The sequence below is a fragment of the Ptychodera flava genome, chromosome 9 (assembly GCF_041260155.1).
Source record: "Ptychodera flava strain L36383 chromosome 9, AS_Pfla_20210202, whole genome shotgun sequence".
Classification (NCBI taxonomy): domain Eukaryota; kingdom Metazoa; phylum Hemichordata; class Enteropneusta; family Ptychoderidae; genus Ptychodera; species Ptychodera flava.
In genome coordinates this window covers 39,567,523-39,590,328 of record NC_091936.1, presented here as the reverse complement: position 1 = coordinate 39,590,328, position 22,806 = coordinate 39,567,523, and the positions used below count along the sequence as shown (strand labels likewise).

The 22,806-nt window shown below is 39.6% G+C and overlaps 2 protein-coding genes and 1 long non-coding RNA gene across 4 annotated transcripts in view; 2 read left to right on the top strand and 1 right to left on the bottom strand.

Annotated features, from left to right (window-relative positions):
• The window catches only part of LOC139140952 (uncharacterized), a 29,391-nt gene extending 27,911 nt beyond the window's left edge, over positions 1-1,480 (bottom strand). The window contains exon 1 of the mRNA XM_070710468.1: positions 1,336-1,480. The gene's annotated coding sequence lies outside the window, so the exon portion shown is untranslated. The remainder of the gene's footprint in view (positions 1-1,335) is intronic.
• The window catches only part of LOC139140954 (uncharacterized), a 156,927-nt gene that overhangs the window by 120,573 nt on the left and 13,548 nt on the right, over positions 1-22,806 (top strand). The window lies entirely within an intron of this gene.
• LOC139140948 (transcription factor TFIIIB component B'' homolog) lies at positions 730-22,586 on the top strand. 2 transcript variants are annotated; one of them, XM_070710455.1, is made up of 12 exons: positions 734-915; positions 4,593-4,711; positions 7,434-7,579; positions 7,757-8,022; positions 11,315-11,531; positions 11,904-12,010; positions 12,481-12,564; positions 16,847-16,993; positions 17,127-17,257; positions 17,731-17,880; positions 19,048-19,179; positions 20,285-22,586. In XM_070710455.1, the coding sequence occupies exons 3-12, from the start codon at positions 7,448-7,450 to the stop codon at positions 21,343-21,345; spliced, it is 2,427 nt and encodes an 808-aa protein (XP_070566556.1). In that variant the 5' UTR covers positions 734-915; positions 4,593-4,711; positions 7,434-7,447; the 3' UTR covers positions 21,346-22,586. The 2 variants fall into 2 exon arrangements, with proteins under 2 accessions (XP_070566555.1, XP_070566556.1); XM_070710454.1 differs by lacking the exon at positions 4,593-4,711 and having other exon boundaries at positions 730-915.

The following is a 22,806-nucleotide window of genomic DNA, read 5'->3' as shown; positions in this document are numbered from 1 at the left end:
ATGGCATTTCAAGCCAGTTTACTTCATCAAGGAAAGAATGTTGTACTCCTACCCTAGCTTTTGTACATCCCATACAGATACACGCAATTCAAAATTGACTCCAGAGAAGTAGTGTAGAGTTAAATATCTGATGTTAACACTTTTTTTCTTGTTTAATATGTTTGAATAAATAATTTAAACACAAAAGTTTGTAAAATTTTGCTTAATAAAAAGTAAATCACAATTGTTACATGGTATTTTGGGTAAAAATTTCAAAATTGTCAAAAAAATTCACCTTTAGGCCTAAAGTCGTCCTATTCTATGTACACAAATCAATTTTGCTAAAGTTGGTATTTCTCAGAAAGAGCAGTATCTGAGCTTTCCAAAAATGTAAGGTTTGTGCTATTTCATGCTGGTTTATTCAATTTAGGGGAGGATATAGTACCCCCTACCCCTACCCATTTTTTGCGGTACATACAAATCAAAAACCAGTGCAGACAGGTAGTGCATCCCAAAATATCCAATGTTAACATCTTTTTTCTAGTTCAGCAGATCCCAAAGAACAAAAAAATACCCATGTAGTAGGTTTATGGGGGTACACGCTGGGCCCCTCCAGCCCAAGGACTATCACGCCTGTGGTTCTGTAGGGATGGTTATGCGAAGCATATTGTTTTAGAGGAAAGAAATGCGAACTAACCAAGAATGGGAGCTTCATCAATTTTGGATTCAGATTCGATTCCAAATAGCAAACACAATCGCTTTTGCGAAACGAACGTCGAACGGATATCCTCCACAAATGCCATGTCGAACATAAGCGTACTTTCGAGTCGGCAAAACAAACGAGACAGAAAGAACTCTACGAACTCTTTCGCGTTGTAAGTGTTGTCAACGTGATATTAATGATGTAATAAGTGGAGTCCACCGTCTGTTTTTCAAGTAAGTGTTTATTGACAGATTCACCAAATCGATTGTCTGAATAAACGACGCGACGTGACGACTCACACAGGTTTGGTGAAATGACAACAAGGATTTTAGTTGTCGTTCGGAACAATCATATGCCGTTTGCCATGATTGAAAGACGGAAAACATCGCAGGCGCTCGGCTCACCATGTGCATGGCATGGCTCAAAGGGCCAACAATAAAGTGAGTCGAGCACCTGGCTTAAACATCGCACAGCGCGTCATGTGACTTTTATTGAGTCTTTTAATGAACCTGTGTCAATTGAGGTACCAAAGTACCTCCATGTTGTGTCAAAGTAACAAAGGATTCTTATCATCAGCAGCCATAATGGCTATCGCTAAATTCTCATGCATGTTCGTGTACTGCTAAAAAATATGGATATTATAAATCCTTCACCTGAGCTTGCTGCGGATCTGTAGCACTGCCACTCCTTGCTGCGGATCCGTAGCCCTACCACTCCCTTTTCTGGTTGTGTTGGCACTCCCCCAACACAACCAGCAAAGGGCTACGGATCCTCAGCAATGCCACTCCTAGCTGCGAAATAGTCGCTCTACAGTGCGGTCCTACTAATTACTGCCCGTGACTGCCCATAGCTGCCTGAGGACTGCCCGAGAACTGCCCGAGCACTGCCCGAGGAAAAAGTGAGCCAAATTTCGCCAATTTTAAACACTAGGCCAATAGGTTCAGTTTATATCATGCCCAGCCAACCAAAAATATCATTGATTTGGCGTTAACCTGATGTTTTCTCCGGCGGTTTTGGAACTCTGAAGACGGCCCCGCTCGAAGGAAATCCGCCAGCTTGATAGTAAGATCATACCATTTAGTCCGAGAGGTGGTAAAATAACCTCGCCGAGTGCGTACAGCTTGATAGCCTACCACCCCTTGCACTTAATGGTATGATCTCACAATCAAGCCGGGGAGGTCTTTCTCGTCGAAAGCCCGGCGTCTTTCGGGTTCTAAAGCCGCTAAAGAAAACACTAAATCAATGATATTTTTGGTTAGCCAGGCATAATATAAGTTCAAGCTATTGGCTTAGTGTTAAAATTGGCGAAATTTGGCCTACTTGCTCCTCGGGCAGTCCTCGGGCAGTTCTCGGGCAGCTACGGGCAGTCACGGGCAGTAATTAGTAGGACCCCTACAGTGAGGCGGTCCGTGAGTTTTGGTTTTTGTGATCTCGCTCACCAGCAGAGCTACAGCCTAATGTTGCGGCATTTGGGTGTGAAATCTGACATACTACAAAAAACAGGATGGTTGGATAGCTGCAAAATTGTAGCGCTACGGTGAGGCGGTCGGTGATTTTTGGTTTTTGCGACTTCGCTCACCAGTAGCGCTACAAGGCCGATGGCCCTGGGGAGTATCATATAAGCGCACCCCACTCGACCAGGCGTGTTGATGTGGAATGCAACATATTTACTGCATTTGGTCGTACCGATTTATCACTACTGAAGACTAAACAGTATACTGCACTAACTTTGTCGTTTATGGGGTTTGGAATTTGTTCAAACACGACGATCGCGTTCTGAAAACATTGAGCGTGGGGCGTCGGTGTTTGTGGGAGCCGCCATTACCGGAAGTTGGTAATGACGGCTCCCAGAAATGTTTCGGAACGCGATCGTCGTGTTTGAACAAATTTCAAACCCCATAAACGACAAAGTTAGTGCAGTATACTGTTTAGTCTTCAGTAGTGATAAATCGGTACGACCAAATGCAGTAAATATGTTGCATTCCACATCAACACGCCTGGTCGAGTGGGGTGCACTTATATGATACTCCCCAGGGCCATCGGCCTTGTAGCGCTACTGGTGAGCGAAGTCGCAAAAACCAAAAATCACCGACCGCCTCACCGTAGCGCTACAATTTTGCAGCTAGATGGTTGGACAGTCTCATATACATTACGTTTACTTTTTTGTACGTCCCACAAGTTTGTCAAGTTTGTCATTTGAGTGAAATACTACACCTGTGGCCACTTTAGTGTTGATCAAGGCCACTTGATACAGACAGAAATTCTGCTTGTACAAAGGCAAAACTAGCTCTGTCTGGGATTGTAAATTAATTTATGGGGTTTGGTGTTTGTTCAAACACGTCGATCGTGTTCCAAAAACATTTCTTGGAGCAGCCATTACTGACTTCCAGTAATGGTGGCTCCCAGAATTAGGCTCAGTATATTTGGATCAGTGTTTTTGGAATGCGATCAACGTGTCTGAACAAATACCAAACCCCATAAATGACAAGGTTTGTGTAGTGTAGTGTTTAGTCGTCAGTCAGTACAACCAAATGCAGTAAATATGTTGGATATCACACCCAAATGCCGCAACATGTGTGTTGCGCTTATTTTGAACTCCTACAGGGCCTTCGGCATTGTAGCTCTACCGGTGAGTGAGGTCGCAAAAACCAAAACTTTCCGACCACCTCACTGTAGAGCTACAAATTTGCAGCTATGCCACTCCCTGACTCCCCAATACAAACAGTCAGGGAGTGGCAGGGCTATGGATCTGCAGCAACCACCCATGGATGTAAAAGAAGATGAACCACCTAAGCATGCATCGTGTCTTCGTTTGTTCTGTTTGATTATCGTCTTTAATCATAGACCCTCCAAAAAACGTGGGTCTTTGCTTAAATGCACAAACAGATCGGTACAACTGGTAGTGGTAGCTAACTGGTTGTTTCGACTCCTGACACTTTCGACTGTTGTCCAGCATTTGTGGTTGGCCTCCCCTTTTTTGAGCAATCTATTCATATGTTAATAATTCTACAAAAGAATATGCAAAGTATACATTGTTTTGTAAATTGACCAAACCTTTTATTTTCCAAGCTGTGGAGAATGAATGTACTGTCCCTAGAGGTTTATCCAAGCATCTTTGCTGACCCTGGTCACTCTGACCCCAGGAATCCTGGTTGATACAACCCAGTAGCCTTCCTGAGGTAAAACAGTCACAAGCGACTACAGTCATTGCTGTGACAGAACTTTGCCACATGCTGAACACACTTTGTGCAAATTCTACCTCCATCTTCTATTTTTCGCGAAAATTGGCAACACAACATCTCCAATATTTGATCACTAATAAATTAGTCAAATCCTTGCAAGGGGAGCCCTACTTGAGTCAACTGTGACTATCTCTTGAATATTGCTGCCTTGTCTTGCCGCTGTCACAGCGTATACCAGGTTCAAATTTCTGTGAACCAATATATTTCATGTTTTATCGATGGCCCGAACATAATCTATCCGGGTTTCCTAGAACGCTCTTATTTATTATAACATCATGTTTAATTAGACCATATCACCATTTTACATTCTGCCGTAACCTTACCCATGAAGGTACTAGCCTATGCGTAAGTTTCACCTGCATACCTACACCATGAGCTTGCTTCAACCCGGTAGTGTACGATCACTGGAACTCAACAATATCGCCCATTACATCTGTGAAACACTGACGTCCAAAAAAAAAAGAGAGGAATGCTAACTTTGACGGTATACTAATTCTTTTTGACCCAAGTAATGTGGCTCTTTATGGTTAATGCTATGATGGCTTATTTCAGGCCCGATGAACGATTCCCACCTGTAATCGCCTTTAATATAATACATACATGAACCACGGCATGATCGATAGTGACTGGCGGAACGAAACTGACCGCACTGTTCATCTCGTCCACAGCATTGTCATGACTGTGATCCACAGGCTCTAACAGTGTCTTACAACATTACTTTCGAGTCCATTTGCGGCTAACGAAATTTGAAGTACTGCTGGGACTGAAACCGAAACACATGCCATTGGTGAGTTGACATCATCAAGGGACACCAGAGGTGTACCCAGTTGGCCTTGGACAGCTCGGTACTGTACACACCAAATTCTGAGCGTAACAAACATGGCAGTAAAAACTACCTTATCTTTTTGTAGTATCGTCTGTTATGTTAGCTTATGATTTATATATTTGTATTCAAATAAAACTGTCTGGATTAGGATTTCCTGCAAAAGTGGGTTCTTATCTTAGCTGATACTGGCATCAACATGATGTCAATTTTGATTTGCATTCTTTAATCATTACCACTCCGTGACCCTGGGTTCTTGGATGATGCCTTTAACTTTATATTAGAAAAATAAAATTTTCGAATTTCAAAAAGCTAAGCTGGTGAAAAGTTTTCTTGCACCAAGAGCTTTTAAAATGAACCACCACAAGTGGAAGATCAGAATAGAATTGTAAAAGTTTTAGAGTCCTTCTTGGCACGTTCTACCTTAAATGCTTGGCTTCAGTACCAGACCATTACAATGATATTACTTTTTGACAGGTGAGGTAGCTGTCAAGTTGCCAAGTCATTATTTTTGCACATTTTAGATTGAGTTGTAAAGATTGTCAAAGTACAGGACATGATTTGTTGGTGATGTTTTAGCAGCTTTCTGATTTCCCTCATAAAAAGGCACAATTTATTCAATAAAGCAGCATCGATGGTTTACATACAAAACATCTCTAAATTCATCCTCTTTTGGTCATAATAGATTCTTCTGTGCATTTTTAGGGTGCAATTTCTGAGGGAACCCACACTCTGAACATTAAACCACCTCTTTCTCACAACTGTGCCATGTACTCATTGTCTTAGCTGTGATATTGCAACGTTGCTGTGCCGTATTGATCGAGCTTGGGTCAAGGGTCATTGCCACAGAACTGCTGCAAGCCACCCCATAGACTTTTTGGTAGTTTACTACAACACAGATCAGTGTCGCTGATTTAGCTCACAAAATAATGAAATAGGTTATTTGTTGAATAAATCAACCTGTACCTACATACTTCAATTTAAATGTTTCAATTCATTGCAGACTGACAGTGTACATAGCAAATCACAGCACTGCTTCTTTCAAATGTGATACAGTATTTTTGCTAAGGTTGGGGAATATCGGTAAATCATTTGGTAACATTTCTGCTGTCCCTCTATATGATTGCATTGATATACCAAGGGGAAGTCTGGTAAAATGACTGGGGAACTCCTGTAACATTTACCTGCTTACTGCCCTTAACAAAAAACACTGTGATATGTTGAGTATAGCATCACTAGGTCATGCTGCAGTCATAAAGTTCAAATAACTCTCAGGCTTTTCTATGCACCCCCATCTGCCAATGCAAGGTTACTGTTAACTCCCGGAAATAAGGAATCACATTTACCCTTGAAGACTGTTGTTTTGTATTTGGCAGAGGAGTTCTGATGAGTTGCCATATTAACCTTAGAGCTCTCAAGAAAACTTGTCTTGCCACTGTGAACCATTTTGAACTGTATTTCCCTGCCGATCATTATTTATCTTTTTATTAGCTCTACTGTCTGCAACACAGAGCTTATCATATAGGTGATTATCTGCTATCGTCTGGCGGCGACAAGCTTCGGTGAACTTTTCACATTCCAAGCTTCTTCTCCAAAAACAGCTGGGCTGATTGATTTGAAAGAAATAGGCATGTTTCTGAGAGTTGGTCAAAGTATTTTCTTCTCTAAAACCACATGTCTGATTGCCTTGAAATTTGGCATGCACGTTAGTTAGTGTTATCTTAGATTATTCAAATTATGCAATGAGTTGTATATTTGTATTTTAGGGCAATCTTTCCCATTTTTGGTAAAAATTCTGTTCAACAGTTTGTCTGATTGGTTTGAAACTTGGTTGGAGGTTTTTTGGATTGACCTCAGTCAGGTTTATTCAACTTGTGGTGGAATATGCATATTTGTATTTTGGGGGAAGTTTTCCATTTTTTGTGAAAACAATCTTCTCTGCAACTGCTAATGAGGTTGCTTTGAAATTTGATGTGAAGATCCCTCTTGATGATCTGTACAAGTTGTGCACAAATTATGATGAAACCTGAAATACTGCACTTTTGGAGCAACTTTTGCTGTTTTAGTAAAAAATTCCAACAATCTTCTAAGAATCCCATATTCATATTGCTTTTGTATGCAGGTTCCTAAGGTGACCTGACTCAGATTTGTTGATTATGATAAAACTTGCATACTTATATTTTTTAGGCAATTTTTACCAGTTTTGGTCAAACAAATCAGATGTCCAGACAATTAAGCTATATTTAAATATAAGTAATCAGGCAAAGTGCACCACCAACTATGTACGCTGAAAGCAGTCGCAGCCAACACTGATGTGTACAAATGATCACCGGTTGAACTCATTCCCATCGTAAAAAAATACTCTACAGCATATTAAGAACTTTGCTGCTGATATTCAAGTATGTTCCATGTTCATTAGTATTCCCTTACTTGACAAACCAGCCTACTCCTACATGTATTATCTAAGTTATCTTAAATATCACAGCAGAGTTTTATGGCCACAAGGTCGCCTGTATCTCTATGCATTATCTTGCAAGCTAACTCTGCTCTGTCTGAAATGTACAAACTTTGCTCATTTACAAAACATGCATTGCAATATTGCAATATTACATACACTGTGCACCATTCTACCAAACACCGTTTTGACAGTACTGTGATCTTCTTACTATGTGTGTACTCCCTGCAGCCTCCTTTTAAAGTATGAGAAGAGCAAAGTTTCGTCCAAGTGTTAACGCTAGTGCTGCAAGGAGAACAAGTGTGTCAGCCGCTAAGACCGAGACAAAGCCTACACCTGAAGCTACTCCAATAAATAAACAACAACAACAACAAGAGGTTTGTTTACAGTCCTATTGTTATGTCTCATCCATGATACTACTGTTATGTCTCATCTGATTGGTTTGAAACTTGATTGGAGGTTTTTGGATAATTATACCAGATATAATTACCATATTATATCAGCAATTGATGCTGATATAATATGGTAATTAAACATTTATCCGTACTCTTTAGTCACCTAAGAAGTCTGCGGATGCTGAACCCCCTGCCCCTGTCAACAATGAAACACCGAAGCCAGAGTCAAAGCCAGTGGCCACATCTGCAAGGAGGAGGAGATCTGCAGCCATACCTAATCTTGGGAGACCAAGAGCCAAGTCGACACCCAAGCCCCAGACCAGCAATGAAGCCGAAACAGCCAAACAAAATGATGTAGTTGTTGTGGACGGCCCTGGTTTGAGTGATCCGCCACCTGTGACAAGGTTGGCAGATAACTTTGTCAGGTAATAATATTTCCAACTCATCCTGTCTTGTGGCAGTGTTCATCAAATTCTTCCACCACATTAGACACAACTGGTGTACAAAACTCTGCCTGTTTATGTGAACATTCACATTAGTTTGTCAGGAAGAAAACTGCAATCACTCCTACCACAAAAGGGATGCACCAGTTTGGAGACATGGACTTGAAATAAAATATCTTGGGTATGGTAAAAGAGAAAAATCCGGTAGTCTACGGTTAAGCCTTTATTAAAATACCAACGTTTCGACCACAAACAGGAGGTCTTCTTCAGGGTCTAAAAAATAACATGAGCGGATAAAAAGATTTTAAAAATATAAGCCAAACTTGATACATCACTATAAAATGAAAAGAAGGACGATGCCAAAATGTACAAAAATAGTGAAACATGCGTAAAATATTGATGAAATCAGAAACGGGATACATATACGTTCAAAAGAATAAAGACAAAATAAGATTTTGACAGAAAACTGGTGCATGGAAAGCAGCGTAAACAAAGAGATGAACTTACAATAATTGAGAGCTTTGAAAACCGATTGCACTATGATGGTGAACAGAGGCGAATGACAAAAACTTAACGTACTCCTCAGAGTAAGGTAAATGGTTTGACAAATAAGAGAGCTCCCTAGGTGAGTGAAAAGAAATGATGGCCTGCAAATCTAGTGTGATCTACCAATCCTTTCTATTAATCACATTGGGACAAAGAGTGTCGATTTCATTAAAAATTTTTGGTTCTCTTTGTTTCCTGATAGTGTCTTTTTTCGAGAATATTTTACAAAGTGCGGTGAAAAGGAGATGGTTAATATTATGACCAGGGCTACTAAAAAGTTCTGCTACAGGAGCGTTTTTGTTCTTATGTTATAAGGATGCTCGTAGACACGTTTATGAAGCTCACATATGATTTCTCTGATGTACAGTAGATTACATTTCTTGCAGGTGATTACATAGATGAGATTCCTGGTTGAACAATTCATGTTGCCGCTGATTGAGATTGATGTATTGGTAACTATGTTGTGAATATGGCGGTTATCTTAGGATTTCATGACTGTACACTGGTTGCATTGATTGTAGGGTTTGCATTGTCCGGTGGTATTCTGTGTGGAAACTTTAGTACAATTGACTTTGGCTTTGACTAAGAGTTTCGTGAGATAAGCTGACTGTCGATATGCTGCATCTGGTTTACCTTTGAAGACTCTGCTGGTGGCCTGGTCTGACTGAAGTTTGTTCCAGTGTTTATGCATAATTGATGATATATGTTGTAGAATGGGGTTATATTCAATGACGAATGGTATTCTTTTGTTGGTTGTGGGTTTGATTGAAGAAGTGGGCTGGATGAGATTATTCCGGTTGGTATTTTCGACTTTTATCTACATGTATGGCGTCGGAAATGGTACAGGCTTTGTAACTTTGTTTGATGAGGTGGTTCTTGAGTTTAGTAGCCTCTGTCCGAAATAAATCATCATTCGAACAGATGCATCTGTATCGGAGGGACTGGCTCCATGGAATGGCTTGGAATGTGTGGCTGGATGACATGGGGTTGTCCATAAGTATGAATGTTTGTCTGTGGTTTTGTTGTATACTGTTGTTTCAATAGTGTCCTCGGTGAGTATCATCAGTGTGTCCAGGAATGAGATCTCTTTGTCGCTGTATTCGAGGGTAAACTGTAGAGTGGGATGGAAAGCATTTCAATATTGATGGGATTGTTTAAGTTGATCTAGACCATGTTGCCACATTAGTATGTTGCTGTATTAGCATACGACAGGGCGACTTTACTACTCATAGCAGTATCCCATATCTGGAAAAAATACTGACCATTGAATTCGAAGTAGTTTTTTTTGAGAATGAATTGCAACATCTCACAAATAAGTTTGGGTTGACTGTTACGGTGTTGTGTTCTTCAATCATTTCTTTGACTGCTTGAAAGCTGTAGCTGTGTGGGATATTGGTCCCAGATATTGGTGACACACATCCATGGGAACTAGAATGGCGCCCTCTGGTGGTGATATCTGTTGCAGATCTCCTAGGTGGTGGATGGTGTCTTTAATGAAGGACGGTAGCGATCTTACTATGGGTTGTAGGTGAAAGTCGACAAAGCTGGTCATTAGAGTAGTGATCGAGTTGCATTGTGGGATGATAGGTCTGAGAGGAATGTTTTCTTTGTGAACTTTAGAGAGCCCATAAAAATGTCCCCGTGATGGTTCTTTGGGAAACAGTTTCTTAGCCACATCATTGTTGGTTTGGTGATCCAGTTTTTGTTGCCATCTTCTTAGCTTGGATTCTAGTTCTTTTATGTATACCTCATTGGGGTCTTTGTCCAGGGTTTGATAGTAGTCAATGTCATTAAGATGTTCTAAGCATTTATTTTTTTTCAAGTCCTGCATGTCCATGACAACAATACTGTTAGCTCTGTCCGCTCTTTTATAGTTATTGCATTGTTATTCCTCAGTTGTTTGATAGCTAAACGTTCGTCATGATCGATGTTATCAAACGTTTGGCGCCAGCTGTCTTCATTTATGATGTCTTGCTCAACAGCAGAGAGGAAAGCTTTGAGGATGAGATTTTCATTAGGTGGCGGATTGTAGTGGGATTTTTCTATTGGAAATGGTCCCGTTCAACGTTATAGTCCGAGTTGTTAGCAGGATCACTGTTCTTCACTCTGAATTTATATTGAAGTCGGCATCTTCGCTTGAATTCTTGTATATCTGTTTTTAGTTCTAGCTTGCTGACCTTTTTTGGTTTAGGACAGAAGCCCAGACCCTTTGACCGTATCTTCAGTTGCACAGATTTTAGATTCATTGATGAAATATTGATGACAGTGGTTGGGTCCTGTTGTAACAGCTTTCATTTTCTTAGTGGGGTGATCAGTGTGTCTATTGTTCCATTTAGTTCTAGAGAAACTGCAACCTTTTTTTTCACATTAGCAAGTTTGCAGATCACCAGGTGATTTTTTACTCAATTTACTATTTTACTGCATCTGGCTTTCGTAAAATTATGGAGTTACATTGTAATCACAAGACTGCCCTACATGTACACCTGTACTTGTACATGTACATGTATGAACCTAGATAAATCTACACCTATTGCCACAGAATATTACATAAATAAAATAAGCAGATATGTTTTAATGTTTTTTCTAATGTCATTGTTCACTATAGTAAAAATTTTGGCGTTTGAATTGTATACATCGTCAGCATGCATCCACTTTCCACAGAATATTGAACATTTCTCTCCGTACCATGGCTGTTTCATACATGTATGTTAACCCTTTTGTTCATTAGGCCTGGCAAGTCCACCGGGAAATCTCCAAGTGAAAAAGCTCAGCCCAAGTCACTTGAGAAACTTACCATACCGAGTACCAGTACTGCCAGCACCACAGCGGCTGTCGGCAGGCCACCGTCGACACCACTGAGGGACAGATTTACAGAGAAGAGAATTGTAACACCTATCATTCATGACAGAAGGCGAGATCTGAAAGACATTGAAAGGGACCAGGAGGCAGGTTATGTTTAAAAGACTGTATTTTAAGACATTCTAAAACTTTCTCCACTTCAATAGGGGGGGAACTATTATGGTAGGAAGTTTGCTGCACTTAAATGGGAGAGTCTATGGGAAAATACATTTGAATCAAGTTGCTAAATGTCATATAGTAGGCCCATAATGCACTTTGTCTCACGTAGGCATCAGTGAAATTTCTAGTATTGACTATCCAGCCTCTTCAAGTTGTTTTTGTCTCATTGTTCCTTGATAGTGTTGCTCAACCTATTGTCTTTTACTGGGTTCAAGGAGTTGAAGTTCATGAGTGTCTTGGTTGAGTCCAACGTGTACACCGTACAGGTATATTTAGCGTTTTTGTCATCTTTTTCACAGACACCTGCAAAGAGGCGAAAACGTTACATCAAAACCCAGCCACCAGACAGAAGCAAGATGACAATGTCTGACCTGATTTATTACAATCCTAAGAACAATCCCATGAAGTAAGATGGCTTTGTTTTATTTTGAAAAGGATATTCTAAGTCTAGAAAGATCAAGTTGAACCTCTGACACAAACTGTTTTTGCTTCCAAATCCCTGTGTCAAAAGTTCATAGCAAGTTTGAAAGGTGAAGGTTTATGTTACTTTTCAACATGAACATTATTTGTCATATTCTCGATGTTAATATATTTTCAACAAAATAATCCCCAAACGAATCATTGTCAGAATGATTGTTTTACTTGAATTAGTTTTTCCTGATCCATACTCTAAACAATACACAAGATTTTTGTACACTGTTATAGTTGTTTTAAGAGATTTGGCTTGGGCTCATTTCCAAGCTGAAGTTTCAGTGCTCAGTTCAACATTTTTCTTCCATTGAAAGTGACATGATAAAAGGTGACATGTGAATGTACTTAAGACAGTTAAAACACCAAATAATAGCAACGTGTTTCTTCCTCTCTCTCTCACATCAGGTCAAGTCTTGACAGCAGAGAGAAGAGGAAAGGTCAAAGTGGCAGTGAAGATGAACATGTCATTGGATCATTGAACAACACAGGGTATGCTTGAATCTCTTCATTTAATCATTGAACAACATGGGGTACATTTGAATATCTTCATTTAATCATTGAACAACATGGAGTATGTTTGAATCTCTTCATTTGGTCATTGAACAACACAGGGTATGCTTGAATCTCTTCATTTAATCATTGAATAACATGGGGTACATTTGAATATCTTCATTTAATCATTGAACAACATGGAGTATGTTTGAATCTCTTCATTTGGTCATTGAACAACACAGGGTATGCTTGAATCTCTTCATTTAATCATTGAACAACATGGGGTGTGCTTAAATATCTTCATTTTGGTCAGTGAACAACACAGGTTTGAATCTCATCATTTGGACCTCTGGGTATGGCTGATCATCAGTCATTTGGTCATTGAATAACACAGCACATGTTTGAATCCTTTCATTTGGTAATTGAATAACAAGGGGCTCATGTATGTTTGAATCACTTCATTTGGTCATTGAACCCCTGGGTATTGTTGATCATTAGTCATTTGGTCATTAAATAACACATCACATGTTTTAGTTTCTTCATTTGGTCATTGAAGAACACTGGTTAATGTATGTTTTCAGTCCTTTTATTTGCTCACGTGTGAACACGTGAGCATATGTCGCAGCGATGTCTGTCTGTCTGTCTGTCTGTCTGTCTGTGTGTCTGTCTGTCTGTCTGTGGGTCCATTTTCTCAAAACGGCTGAACGTATTTCAGTCAAATTTGGTAGACATCTTCAGAATTCAAATGGCTAGAACTGAAAAGGTTTTGGTGGGCGTGGCTTGGATATTAATGAAGTTATGAAAGTTTTAATTTTTCTGTTACGCCGCGTATGACAAGTGAAAACAATCGACTGTTTGAGGGCGCTGTGAAAAGTGCTTGTCCAGGTTGGCTACAGCTGGATAGCTCTGGTTTCAACCACGGTCCCTCCGTGTTTCAACCTCGTATTGAACATTAAAAATATGATATTTTATTACTCATTCAACTCACTATTCAAGATAAAATATCGTTTAGCAAATTAGCTTTATCCTTGGTAATTGATTGTTTCCCTCGCTGCTCGATCGCCAGAAATGAGTACATACGTTCTCGCTAGCCCTGCGTACGTACGCAGTGTACGCTGTGCATTCCCTGTGTGCGTTCCTAACACACAGCGTACACTGCGTACGTACGCAGGGCTAGCAAGAGAGTTGCCGACATCGACGGTTATTTACGAAAAAAGAATAAAAGACTGGCATTTTTGGAAGCGATCGAGTAGCTGAGGTAGGCAGGGATACGACTTGGGCCCAAGAACGCTGAATTTCGGCAGTAATTTGGCTTTTTATGTCAAGTCCAAAAATGGATTTGAAGTCACCAACTCTACGTACGGGTCTTTGCAGGGCTGTGGTGAGCGGGGCTATTAGCTGTAGCGGAACACACAGCATCGTACGCAGGGCTAATACGTTCTCTACCTAGCCTCATGGCATGGAAGTGCTGATGAATAATAACTTTGGGTCAAAGGTATTGAAGTGTCCAATCAGGTTCGTGCACAGAGTCCAAGGCCATGACCTACTTCATGTACTTCTGCACTGTTTTGATTTTGCTTCGCCATGAAACGTATTCGTCATTGTCCATAGAAGTATGTTTGCTCTCCTTTGAGGTTGTTTGTGAAACAAATTCCGGGATAGGCCTTGGAATGCATACGATCGGCATCGCGGCAGTGCATGTAGCTAGCCCTACGAGTATGGCGAGAGTGTCCGGCTTTGGCTACGCCGCCTCCCACCTCCGGTAGGCGGCGTAGCCCCCGGCGTAGCCAAACCGGACACTGTCGCCATACTCGTAGGGCTATGCATGTAGCGTACCATGCTTGTGTAACTGCCGAGCTCAACGTGCATTCACGGTTGATACTCGTGTACAATCATGATGTGTTCAATTCTGATGAAGATTCATGTCTTACTTTTGCAGTCTTTTTTCCGTACGATAATCCCGACAATACGTGTTACTGTTAGACGAGGTGGCCATTTTATGATAAGTTTCAATACTGCACAGCTACATAGCGTCACTATCGTGTGATCGAGGTACAGCGTTGTTGAACGGGATACAGAAACTCTGCAGAGGGAGAAACGATCGTTGACATGAACAGTCAATGTACTTCAGCACGTAGTCCGCAGATAGCGGATCGAGAAAATAAACGTGTCCCAGTAAATAACGGAATATTTATGTACATTAACTCGATATTAATCAAATTTCCAGCTCATCGCAAAAAAATGTATTGCAAAGATTAATTTGTCACTGACAAATACTGCACTGTATGGAAAAAACAGTCTGTAGAATAGTTCAAGTGGTATTACCCGAGACAAACACTTGTGTTGTCAATTTTGATTTCATTTCATAAACTTCATACTTCATCGAGTATCGTGTATTTCAGCCTTTGTGAAACCATTTATTGATATTTTCAATTTTTGTCTTGGCTTTGTTGTGGAACATGTTGAATCGTCTCCGTGGACATGTAGGCAAAAGTGTGACGGGGTCGAAGTGACTAGGGTACCTGGGGCCGACCAAAACCAGTGTGAATTACTGGGGTCAAAGCGGACAGCGGCCGGATGACGTGTTCCCCAAGCGAGCTACCTTCAGAAGTCTGTTTCATCGCAAAAAACGTCAACTTTTAAAACCCGTCATTTATTTACTGATGTTATTCTCAGCATCACAAACATATACGCCTCTGCTATGTATCACAGCAAATAGTTATATTTGAGCGCCCCGTAAATGGGATCCTCGTTTTTTTTGCGAACCCGGAAGTGTGTCTTGCTCAATGCATTTCCTACCCATAGCGAGGGAAACTGCCCGCGTTCCCATGCTCCCATGCACCCTTTTTCAATGCAAGTGCAACGCCATCTGTGCAAAATTTGTGGTGGTATGCTCCCGTGTTATGGAAAACCTCTCTTATTCTAACAATGACGTAGTTGACTTTGGACTTCGATTTCGTAAATGTGATGTCCATGCAGTGAGTTTGGGTTGGCGCGCTTATAATGCAATCTTCGCCCGCCTGCGGTCCGATATCCCGCATTTATTAGCGATATTTATCTGTTTTGACTTGACCAAAGTTGGCAAAACTTGCTATGTACATTAAAGATACTATGATACAAGATTATTGAAAGTCATTTGACATTTTTTTCAGCCAATTCCCAATATGCATATTTAATGAACCTTCCAAATTAGGGATATATACTGGCATTTACTTGATAAAATTTGGCGAAACATGCTGTGTACATTGATCATTATACCAGGTTATAACAGTATTGAAAGTCATTTTGCATTTTCATGTCAGCTAATTCATAATTTGCATAAATAGCTAACAAGCTTTCACGGTTTGGCATATAGAGCTTGAAGGACTTGACCAAAGGTAATTACACATGCTATATTGTGATACAATGACAGTACTCAAAGAAATTAATTATTTTTATTTCAGCTAATTACATATTTGAATACTTAATGACCTTTAGAATTGATGTGGTGAAATTCATTGTGTTGATCATAACACTTTAAATGTAGCAAAGCATGTAGCAAAGGTTCAAACTTGCACATAAATGCAATATATAATGAAACACGTGAGCATTTTCAGTTCATATCTGGTCATGTCATTGAACAACAATGGGGCTTTGAACCTCTTCATTTGATCACTTAACATTACACTTTGTGTTGTTTTCACTGGGCCATTGAATCATGACACAGAGCATTTGTTGAATCTCAGGACTGTGTCATTGAACTATGGTGCATGTATTCAACTGTATTTTGAGTCTAGACTCAGTCATTAGGCCAAAGAAAAAAAATTGTGCTGTTCCGATAACCCAACCTACCCTATATTTTGCCTGCCGACCCTGAACTTTTTAGAGCTACGTAAACACGGAACCCATAAAATCACGTGTTCGTTACCTAGCATTTGATTTTTGCTTGAACAGGGACGTCTTTTATGTTTTTATTCCTCTTATATGTATGATACGTTTTTCTGAAAATGTTGTGGCCAGTGTTTGATTGCCCTGAACCCCTGAAAAGTGCATATTTAAAAATAAAAATATTTTGGAAAAAAAAATCCCTGCCGACCTACCTACCCTATTTTTGAAAAGCATGTTATCGGAACAGCACAATTTATTTTTTTTGGCCTTAGAAAAGTTAACATGTATGTGTATGTGTATGTTGTGAATGTCTACATACTAGGTCGCCGCACAACTCTGTTATGTCTATATTCTGTGTGTTGTAGTTATTTGTGTTAAGTGTACCAGTTATTGCCAATGAGTTTCATTTCAGGCGTGAAGACTCCGAGCCCAATCAAAGCAAAAACTCTGCAGATGCCATAGATGAGGACCAGGAGGAAGATGAGGATGGTGACACAGAAATGCCGGTCCCACAGGTCAGAATTGGTGAGGATGGAACCATCGTCATCAATGAAGCCAGGTAGGAAAAGGTATTGGTTGCATAGTTAACAAAAGAAACACATAGGAAAAACTCCGAGACTATGTCAAACTTTCTGTGAGACTGACTCTTCAATGTCAATTGTAGAGCCAATATTTTTTGTGTTTATTTCCAGTTTGTTGGTTGATGCATCACCCAAGAAGACTGCAAAACCTTCAGACTCTGAGATTATCTATGAGAGATCATCCTACACAACATCTGCCAGCTTTAAGAAAAGGACCCACACTGCCACATGGACTGAGAGAGGTCTGTGGGACATGTTATCTGCTCTTCTTGCCAGACTGTTGTAATTCAACAAACATTTGTCTTAAAAATTTTGCACTATTTTCAGTCGTCAATGTGCACATGGATATCTTATCAGTACAGTCAATTTTATAAAAAAATTGCAGATGACAGCAAGAAACAAAAAAGTAATTAATTGCATTGCAGGACAGATTTTATCCTGTCTGTCAACATTCCAGTCAAGATGATCAACATTAACATCATTTCCTCTTTCTTATGTTACTGCAACTGTAATCTCCAAGACTTCAGATCCATTCCGAATCAATATTTTCTTACAAAGCACCATACTGTCATTCTGCTTACTGAGTCATTGTTTTCAATGCTGTGGTAGGAGGTGCATACACAGACTAAGAAAAAATGAGGAGATAATATCAAAGTGTGACAGTACCCAAAACTGCAACCATAATTTACGTGTATGATTTAAATGTTTCTTCCAGAGACTGCCAAGTTCTACAGAGCACTGAGCACAGTTGGCACTGATTTCACCCTGATTAATGCCATGTTCCCAACCAGGACACGGACTGAAATCAAAAACAAGTTCAAGCGTGAGGAGAAGATCAACAGAGTCCTTGTAGACAAGGCCATTAGTAAGTTTGCGTCATGGTGGTTACCTATCAGAAATTTATCTCTGTTGTCAGATGCATTTAGATTCAAAACTTTATCTAGTCACACAATAGGCACTCTGTATGTACACCAGTACGAAATGAAGCGTTTTCTTGCTATCTATACTTTTGCAACTTATTGAAGTATAAAACTACATGCACATGTATGGTACAAATATTTGTTTACAAATTATACATGTAGATACATGCAGCAGTAGTCAATAGAGATTATTACTTTCATCAAGGTAAATTTTCCCTTGGTATTTAGCATGCTCTGGTCTTTTTGGCCATTTTCCAACATGGAATGTTGGTTCACGCACTAACAGTTCTCCTTTGTGAGAGACACTTCATTGCCCTAGCCACAAATCAATACTTTCAACCATATTGTTGGTGAACTTTGACCCATCAGACTTTTGGTACATTTCCATTGCTTTCAATATTGTGAATGGTGGACCAATACACAGTGACATAGGGATGAAAAGGGTCAGGTCTACTGTATGTAACATGGTGATTTGAAGCTGAAGGTAGTCTGCACCTCAAAAGTGAAAGACCTAAACTTTTGCCCAAACTTTCCTTAATGAAACTTTCGATCATTCTCTTTCCAAATCAAGAATAAAAACCATGGGGTCACCATGCAAAGTTTGGCACTATATAGAAAATAAAAAGCACTATAGAAACATTACCTAACATTTACCAGTATTTTAAATTTGAAATGAAAATTACAAATTTTGATTTTGGAAAATTGTAATTTTCATTTTGATTTGGAAAAACTGAGATGATGAAAATTTTTATTACTCCAAGATCTTTATAATTGGCCTCATAAGTGGTAGATCAGAAAAGAGTTATAAAAATTTTAGTCCAAATATCTGTCTCCAAGGTGCATTCTACTGAGCTTTTACTATTTTTCAAAAAACAAAAGAAAAGAAAAGAAAACAGTTTAACCCTTTCACCATCATGGGTTCACCTAAACCTGGTGATACCAATGGTGACCTGTTTACAGGGAGTCAGACTGAACGGGTTCAAGACATTGTGCATTACCCATTCAACCTCTGTGCGCAACTCCAAAATAGTTCAGTACATTGTGACAACGGCATGCAACATTTTAAGCACACAGATTCCAGATCAATGTGATGTTTCTGTACATCTTTTCAGGGGAAAGGCAGCACTTTGATATGTCTGTCTTTGAACAGTCCGAGTCTGACATTGAGGCTGAGAAGGAAAAAGAAAGGAAAAAGAAATCCAAGGAGGTGAAGAAAACCACGCAGAGGAGGAAAGCCACAAAGAGTGAGTCATTACAGTACAGTAGTTCTACATAGGAGACAAATCATAGGGTTACACCTGAATAGTAAAGCCAAGTACTTCAGTCTTTAGGCACTATGAATTATGTAAAGGGAAAAACATAACCCAAAGGATAATATTGAAGTGCAGGGCACCTTAATGTCAAACCTCTATTTCTCAAGGCACAGTTATACCCAGGCACATTCCTGAACAACTTCTTAATTCATCCCAAGCCATCTTGTCAAAAAGTATCTCATCCAAAAGCAACTTGTGCCGAGCCATTTTGTCCAGAATGTCAGTTCTTCGCATAACAATTTAACCAAAACCCGACTTGTCACTGGTGCCAGTTCAAACACCCTCAATATAGAGCCTGTTCAATGGCAAACATTGGCTTGAATGCTGTCAGCCTGTAATTAGTCTGAAGTCATTTATTTTTCTCAAGAACATTTATAATTCCAAGTGTAAGACCATCCAACCCAAATGTGTTTATCACTAAATCATTTTTATGATGTGATGCTTTGCTCACACTCAGCCACAATTTCTAGTCAACATCATTGCTCGGCAAAAAGAATTATTTGGTTTTGAGAATGGGTTTTAGAAAACACATTGCATGAAATCATTATGATTTTGACAAATTGTTGAACTTAGGGCCCTGCCGAAAGTAATGGCAATTTCTTCTTGTCACAACATATACATTCATTTTCAAAAAATGTGGGAATACTGGAAAGATCTTTAACCCTTTTCCTGCCATTTCCATATTTCAACATCAGGTCAAGGTGGTTAAAATCAATGAAACACAACATATTCCATATGATGTATTTTAACATAATACTGTACATTTGAAGGCTGTTGGAAACATAAATGCTGTAAAGTTGATTTTTCTGGACTAAAAATGCTATAACATACAAAGCCAAGTGGGTGAAAATACGTCATGTTTTGGCTCAATACCCCTTTTTACTGACTTGGCTGATGGAGAAGTGATACTGTCTGGCAGGAAAAGGGTTAAAACTATCATTTAAATGTAGTTTGCTGTTTGAATTTTCCAGACTTTGATGTGTGGTGTCTTTATAGAAGTCCACCTACAGTAACTAGACATATTTGTCCATTTCAGGCAAAACGGATGATGGATCCCAGCCGGAGGTCTCTGATGCTGATGTTGGCGAGAAATGTGAACAAAGTCGGGCTGATGTCTCAGAAAATTTAGCAGAGGAAAAGAGTGATGTTGTGGAAAACGGTGAAACAAAGAATGTGGATGAAAGTGACATTGAAAAGGTGGTCGGTTCCCCCACAAGGGGAGGTCACTCAGATGAGGGTAGTGATGATGAAATTCAAATTATGGACATCCTCCGTAAGCCTACAAGATCTGGCAGACAGCCGAAACTTGTGAAGTCTTTCACAATTAAGGAGCCCCCACCACGGAAAAAGCGGCAGGTGAGGGAGAAACTTGCGGAAGAGAAAAAAGGTTCTGGCAAAAAAGGAAATCTATTGGGGACAGTAAGGAAAGAGAGCAGTGATTTCAGTGGCTACTCACCGAGAGCTGCCACAAGAGGGCAGGGTAACCAACAGACTGCACAGACAGCAGGTTCAACTGCGTCTGTCAATCAACATGCTGAGACAAGCAATAGAGAGCAGTCTGTTGAAAAGCACTCAGCTGAGACAACTTCAAAAGTTGGAAAGACTGTGACGGATCAGGAAGCTGAGAAAGATTTAACTGTGGCAGCAACAGAACCGCGTTCAGTCACTCTTCAAAGCTACATACAGGAAGGCAAAGTGACATTTGTAAGTGTCCCATCAGCTGAAAATTCGTGTCCGGGGACAACAATCACATACATCATTCCGGCCGGTAAACTTAACACCTCTGTCTGTGGAAATGAAAATGAAGAAGAAGAAGAAGCAATGGATGGTAAAATGATATCGGACTCAGAACAAATTGAATGTCAGATAATCACATCAGATGAGATTCCTGCCAGCTGTGAGTTTGAATCCGAGCAGGAAAAACCCCACTGTCTCTTAGCAGAGACAGTAATTACAAGCCCAGAATACCACATACAGGCAGAAACCTACCCTGACAATGGCAGCGTGTTCATACCACCAAGTCACTTCAAACAAACAGTGGGATCTGCTGTCACCAATGTGATCAATGTGGCCAGGGCAGACTCGGACAGTGACTAGTGCAACAACACGTTTGAATAATTTCACACACATTTACACCTACTTGCTGTGACCAACTGTTATATTTTCTTATGAAATACTGGATAGCTTTCTATAGCCAGTAGATCACGCATAAGTTTGCTGGTAATACACACAGTATGATGTCTTCAAGGATTTGGAATATCTGTCAGACATACAGGGTTCACAATCTATAATATTTCTTCTGTTTTCATAGAGCAAAAATCCAGACATCAGAATTAGAATCTTAAACTTCAATCTTGAGCATCAACCTCATCATCAGTGTCACCTTGATCCAGATATTGGGTACTATTTATCTCCATGACAGTCCGCCAGTCAAAATTGCTGGAAATACCAAAAGGCTTTCTTTTTCCTACACAGATTATTTTCATAGGAGTAATGATCTGAAAGAGTTTATGAATCCTTTTTTCTATTTTCAATTTGAGGCCATTGCTGATGTCATCAATCAATAGGTTATATCTGGTTATCATCAGGTTATCACTTGTTATCATCAGGCTATCAATGGTTATCATCAGGCTATCTTTGGTTATCACAGGCTATCTTTGGTTAACATCAGGCATCAAGATAATTGTGTAGCATATTTTTAACCTATAAGTACATTATGAATACAGTATGTATATGCTCAAAATTGAAAAATTCATCTTTAGCCAGCATTTTAGAGAAATTTTGATACATCGACATATGCTGGTTAAATCGTCAAGGTGTGACAGGGCCCTTAATTTTAAAGCTCTTGGTGTTAAAAAAAACCATTTCACTGGCTTAGTTTTTTTGAAATTTGAAAATTTTATTTTTCTCCTTGGAGTCAACACAGGGATGGCAGCCATTTTGAATTTCAAATATCGGTAAATCTTGGTTTATTTGTCTCTAGTACCAAAATTTGCATGGTGACCCTGGATTTCTATTCTTGATTTTGAAAGAGAATAGTTGAAAGATTCCTTACCGAAAGTTTAAGCAAAAGCTTAAGTCTTTAACTTTCGAGGCGCACACTACCTTAAGGGACAGATTGTCAAACTTAGAAAAATTAAGAACCTCAAATCCTTAATATTCTTTTTCATCATGAAAGTTTATGCAGAGTTATTTGAAAGAAAAAAAAAGAATAGTTTATTTTTTTCATTTTACACACTGATGAAGCTTTCACTCTGTATTTCAATTCGTAGAAAAGTTTGGAACATTTGGGTTCTCGTGAAGACAATGTGAATTAAATCCCTCATGTCAATTTCTAACATTTCTCTTTGTCTTCTACATCTTGGGAAGGAGAAAATATCAAATGTTTAAATGAGCAAACCTTTGTAATGCATGAGCAGTGGTTTTGCAGTGGTTGGCAATAACTGTTGAATGGATCTCTGAACAAAAGTAACACCTCTTTCAGTCCTATTGCCGCTCTGATATAGGAAGAAAATCTTGAATTAAAAAAAACACTCAAGAACCCATGTAACTTACGAC